At 35.4% G+C, this 6,000-nt stretch overlaps 2 protein-coding genes across 2 annotated transcripts; one reads left to right on the plus strand and one right to left on the minus strand.

The window, feature by feature from the left end:
- Positions 1-1,569: 1,569 nt before the first annotated feature.
- LOC140058244 (arylsulfatase A-like) lies at positions 1,570-3,713 on the minus strand. The gene is made up of 4 exons (XM_072103808.1): positions 3,634-3,713; positions 2,933-3,304; positions 2,085-2,732; positions 1,570-1,879 (listed from the first exon to the last, which is right to left on the minus strand). The coding sequence occupies exons 1-4, from the start codon at positions 3,711-3,713 to the stop codon at positions 1,570-1,572; spliced, it is 1,410 nt and encodes a 469-aa protein (XP_071959909.1).
- A 695-nt stretch (positions 3,714-4,408) lies between these two features.
- On the plus strand, positions 4,409-5,542 carry LOC140058245 (uncharacterized). The gene has a single exon (XM_072103809.1). It carries the CDS (start codon positions 4,409-4,411, stop codon positions 5,540-5,542), a length of 1,134 nt encoding a protein of 377 aa, XP_071959910.1.
- Positions 5,543-6,000: the final 458 nt, after the last annotated feature.

A 6,000-nucleotide genomic window follows, 5' to 3' on the forward strand; every position in this document is an offset into this window, starting at 1 on the left:
AACATAGTGGAAACGGTTATGCAGCAAGCTTGAAAACGACCAGCAGCAGATTGATGTAGTATACTCTCACCGTAAGTTAGGCCACTCTCTTCTAATAATCTAGCAGTGTGTAACTCATTCAGTACCGACTGCATCTCTTTATCTTCACCAATGTTTACCCGTTCTTCTGGGTCTAGGTGGAGATTGTAAAGTAACGAGGGATCGTCTTGACTAAGAGGAATAGCGTTACGACACCTGGCATTATACTCTAAATCTTCAAAAGATTCTATCATTACGGCATGCGCCTTGTACTGGTTGTAACGGTAGGCAAAAGGGCTTTTCCATGTATTATTGAAAAACATCAAACTTGACCTAGGGCTCTGTGGAAAAAATAGAAATAATTCACTGGAAATTTAATTTAATTTCAAAACGAATAAATTATTTAATAATAATAATAATAATAATAATAATAATAATAATATTTATTCGGTCATCAATGTAAAAAATAACCAGGAATGAGAATAGGCTAAAGCCCAAACAGATTCTGTCACTCCATACAATACAAACAGTTAAGATAAAACCATAGGACCTATACAAGAAAAATACAAATAAACTATACATAACATGAAATATAGTGTTTTGTTAAAGCAGCCTTAAATATTGAAATTGTTTGTGAATCTTTTATGTCATTTGGTATTTGCTCCCATAGTCTAGGAAAGGAAACAAATACAGAATTATAACAAGTATTGCCTTTCGAATTCCAACGTAAAAGCCTACCCGGATATCTATCACTAGATTTTATACTCATTGAAAGAATGGGGGCAGTAACCTTTCAACACCTTAAATCCTAATGAAAGTCTATGTAATTTAAGCAAGTCATCAGTAGATAATAATTCAAGCACTTTCAAACTATGAAAATAAGATGTGTCCCAGGAACCTTCCTTTCTAAACATTATTATCCTTGTTGCTTTCTTTTGTATACTTTCTATTCTATTAATATGTGATTTCTCAAATAGTGCCCACATTGAACAACAGTAGGTAACCACTGGAAGTAATAGAGCTTTGTATAAGTTCAACATAGCTAACCAAGACATATTTTTACTACATTTTAAAATGAAACCAAGCAATCTGCTTGCTTTACAACATATATAATTAACTTGTGTATGACACGACAACAAACTAAAGAGTGAGATACAAAATATAAGCATGAAAAAAATAATACAAACAAGCCAATTTGTGTTAACAGATGGTAAGAAAGCAACTAACGACCAAGAGAACCATTAACACCATGCGCTTTAAGTTTGATCTGGTTAAGTATGTCCTACGGTTTGGTTTCTTTTGGAAAGGTAAGCTTTGAATTGAATAGATACCGAATTATGTAACCCATTCCTGTGTCGTCTGAGGCCTACACTGCCACTGCAGATCGATGTAATAGGCCTACCGATTCATCGCTTTTCGATCATTCATTCATCAACCATCTTCATAATCACCCTAAAATCATTAATCTATTTTTTTTCATATTAATCTTAGTTGTTGTTTTCTTCATTATTATCAATATAAAATCAAATATCAATGTTTTCATCGTCGTTATCAATTATAATAATCATTCATCCATCGAAACCCAGAAAGAATCAATAATACACAAACCTGTCCCATATTAAAAAGCACATCACTTATGTCGTAACCATCAAGCTGTATATTGTCAACTGATGACCCAATTAAACTTGCGATCGTTGGGAATATATCAAGATGACTGATCAATTCCTTAGATATTCCAGGAGCAATTCGACTTGGCCAATACACCACACCGGGTACTCGTGTACCACCTTCAAATTCAGAAAATTTTCCACATCGAAATGGTCCAGATGAACCACCTTGAAAACCAGACGATTTGTCGGGACTGGAAAACAAAATTATATCAATTGTGAAACCTTCTTGGTATCTTAAATTTGGCTATGATTCTTTTAGTGTATAGTAATATATAAAACTCTATGTCAAATTTGTTTTAAATATATTTTGATTTTCAAATATGAAAGATTTTCTACACATAATGGTTTTTTTTTTACTTTTGTGAATCTGTGTAAAATCGTTTTGATTAAACTTACCCATTGTCTGATGTAAATAAGAATAAAGTGTTGTCAAACTGTCCGATTTCTTTTAATTTAGTGATGATATCTCCAATTTGCCAATCCATCTCAGCCAAGGAATCTGTATAATCTCCACCTAGGGTAGAATTATGAAACCGTGAACTGGCAAAATGTGGAACATGAGGTTGCAGAAACCAGTACATCAGGAGAAATGGATTACTACTTTCACTAAACTCTGTAACCCAACTTCTTGCGGCTATGGTTTGCCTTTCAATCAGTGTTAACAGATTCACTGGTTGCTCAATAATCTCATCTTCTAGAAATAGTGGAAGAGGAGGTTCCGTACTTGTACAATCTGTTGTTACACAAGGTACATCTGGAGGAAAACATATATGAGGAGGACACCCGCTATGGTAAACTGATACAGGAAGGCCAAAGAAGTGATCGAATCCATGATGCTTTGGTAGGAACTCTCTGTTGCGACCAACTCCAAGATGCCACTTGCCAATAAGAGCAGATTTGTAACCCTGGTCGGCGACGAGCTCTGCGATGGTCGTCTCATTTAGTGGAAGTCCAAGAGGACTGCTTAACGTTAGCAATGGCAGGTACTCATCAGTGATCCAGAAACCACTTCGTACTGGATATCTACCAGTCAGTAAACCAGCTCTAAAAAAATAAGTTTTTAAAGGAAAGTAGGCCTAATTCATAATGAAGATAATGACACATTTGCTCTTTTTTTGCAATCATCTTTCTGCTTTTAATTGCCGTACTAACTTGTTTGAATAGAGCTTAAGCTGGAATATGCAAATCACAAAATGAATGGACTTAATCCCATTCAGATTCAATAAAAAAGAAATTCATCAAACCTTGATGGACTACATATGGAAGCCGAACTGTAAAACTGTGTAAGCTTCAGGCCGTCTCGATAGAGTATATCAATATTTGGAGTGTCCGAGATCGGGTTTCCTGTCGCCTGTAGATCACCGTAGCCTAAATCATCAGCAAGAAATATTACAATATTCGGTTTGTTCTGAAGCCGACAAACTGAACATTTCAACAAAACTAAAAAAAATGATATATGAAACACCATGTAAGTAAATGCAGCTTTCATTGTTTTTATCAACTCAACTAATGACTGAATCAGACCACCAATAGGCTTATGGTTGTTTGCACCATGTGTATCGTTATGTGAATATCCTGACACGCACACCCGAACTTTTTTTAGGTCGTATACTTTCCTGATATAATTTTATAAGGGTTAACTCTACCAGTACCATTCTTACTCCTGTAAGTTTGTAATTCAAACGTAAGCCTAATTGCAAGTACATAAAATATAATTGTAAAACATAAAACCTGGTTAGGCATAAAAAATGACATGTTTGTTATGAATCGTGATAGGCTATATTATTACTTACTACTTACTCCAGGTTCCAATTAGGCTTTCGCATGTCAGTGGTGCTAGCTTCTTTCTCCACCTTTGTCTATCCAGCATCTCTCCGCTCTTTCTCAGTTCTTGTACTGTGGGCATCATGTTATTTCTATTTAAGATATCTTTTATTGCATCTACCTTTTTCTTGGTCTTCCTTTAGGTCTCTTACCACATGGATCCCAAATCCAACATCTCTCAACTATTTTCTTATCATTCATTCTTTCCAGATTCAATTTTATTTCGGATGTTACATGTCTCCGGATCTCCTCATTTCAATTCGTGATTAAAATAACCTAATGAGATTAGGATGTTTGCGATATATAAACTTGCAGCCTATTATGTTATGTTATGTAGATACCTTCCTCGTAACACCAAATATCGGCCTACAGTTATAAATAGAGATTGTAATTATATGATTAGTCATTATATATACAGTATATATCTGCAGCATTGTTTCATATTTCACGTATTGTTTGCAATGGAATAAAGTGTATAATACCATCAGTTACTTTGGATATTTTACAACAATTGTCGTCATTTAAACCAATTTTGTACAAGCAATCAAGTTTAAAAAATGCAATTTTTTGGAAGGCCACAATTTCACATAACAATAAAACCAACAATTGCAGAAAGTCATAACAATTGTTCAGTGTTCAACGTGTTCCCGAAAATCATTTGCTTTGATCTACCCGGAGTCAGCCATCACTATGTTGGTGCAATTAGAAAACGGTTATTACGAACGGCCATTCACAAACGATCTAAGGAATTGCGTAAGCTAAACAACGAACGTGATAAGAAACTTGCTGATGTCAAGTCCATTTTAAATTCGCTGGACTTTTAATTTCTCACTAAGGCTGTACAACGCAATGTAAACCGAGAGGAAGATAAGGCAGTGTCGACGCACTCAAAGAAGATGTGTAATCTCACTAGAAATAAGGTAATTCCTTTTTCCATCAAATATGTTTTAATTAATCTGTCGTCTTTTCATCTCAACGAAGAGCAGGAGGACGTTTTAAAATTTGGTCTCACACATTCCATTGTACCACCTAAAATTTGCAAATCTGATATTTACACATGCTTTGAAATGATACATCGTAATATGCTCAATCATATAACTGACCCGATCTTTTTGGGCAGGTTGAAATCGGACATCTCACACCTAGCGCACCAATACGTCTCATCGTTTCGTCCAACACGTACGGATCTAAAGAGGTGTAAAGTATTGCAAGACCTTCGCAAGAACAAAGACATCATCATCATAAAACCTGACAAAGGAAATGGGGTTGTTATTCTAAATCGTGTTGATTACGTCAATGGTATGTTGGAAATTCTAAAGGACTCGACTAAATTTCGTTTAATTCACAATGATCCCACGATCACCAGAGAAGGACATTTACAAAGATTCTTGAGACAATTAAAAAGTAATGGGAAAATTGATCAAGTAATTTATAAGAAAATGTATCCCAATGGTTCACAACCCGCTAGGATGTATGGCTTGCCTAAGATGCACAAAACCCGTCCTCCCAATTCCACACCTAAATTTCGACCAATAGTTTCTTCTATTGGCGCTGTCAATTATAATATGGCGAAATTTTTATGCGAATTACTTAATCCGGTATTACCTAATCAATATGTGGAGACTAATTCATTCACATTTGTGAAGGAAATCCAACATGTTGACACTTCGCACACATGTATGGTGTCATTTGATGTTGTTAGTTTGTTTACGAACATCCCCCAGTTTGAATGCATTGATATTGCTGTTGACTATATCACTAATGATGTCAATTATAATATGAGCTTAAACAGAAGCGATTTACGCAAATTGTTTTTACTTGCTACGGAAAAAACCAATTTCATATTCAATGGTGACATTTATGATCAAATAGACGGTGTGTCAATGGGATCCCCACTTGCACCTGTTTTAGCCAATTTATTTATGGGTCATCATGAACAAACATGGTTAAAGAACTTCTCACAAGCTTCGGTCATGTTTTACCTTCGTTATGTTGATGACAATTTTTTGTTTATTCAATACAAAAGATGATGCAAATACTTTCTTTGACTATATTAACGATCAGCACCCCAACATAAAGTTCACAATTGAATATGAGATTGACCATTGTCTTCCATTTTTAGTCACGTGGAAGCGACTCTATAGTTCACTATGTCGGTCGGTCGGTCGGTCTGTCGGTCTGTCGGTCTGTCCGTCTGTCGGTCTGTCTGTCGGTCCGGTATCACTATGCGTTTTATCGCTTTCTGACCTTATCTTGATATCAGTTTAATCTAGCTAAGTCAATTTTTCACAGTATATTCCTTATGGCCAGGAATCAATGTGGTTATGTTTTCACGGTGCGCAATAAAAAACTACGCGGTCTACGCACGATTTAACGAAATCACGTTTGTAATCATATCTTCACAACCATGAATCACAATTAAATAAAATTTGGTACTCATAAATTTCAGGGCATAAATCATCATATGGCAATACAATTACGTGCTAGC

The sequence above is a fragment of the Antedon mediterranea genome, chromosome 9 (genome assembly GCF_964355755.1).
Source record: "Antedon mediterranea chromosome 9, ecAntMedi1.1, whole genome shotgun sequence".
NCBI classification, from domain to species: domain Eukaryota; kingdom Metazoa; phylum Echinodermata; class Crinoidea; order Comatulida; family Antedonidae; genus Antedon; species Antedon mediterranea.

Coding starts and splice junctions, on each gene's coding strand:
- LOC140058244 (XM_072103808.1), bottom strand. CDS start 3,713: ATGAATGATAAGAAAATAGTTGAGAGATGTTGGATTTGGGATCCATGT. Junction 3,305..3,633: donor AAAGGAAGACCAAGAAAAAG/GTAGATGCAATA, acceptor AAATTATATCAG/GAAAGTATACGACCTAAAAA. Junction 1,880..2,084: donor TTATTTACATCAGACAATGG/GTAAGTTTAATC, acceptor TTTGTTTTCCAG/TCCCGACAAATCGTCTGGTT.
- LOC140058245 (XM_072103809.1), top strand. CDS start 4,409: ATGTGTAATCTCACTAGAAATAAGGTAATTCCTTTTTCCATCAAATAT.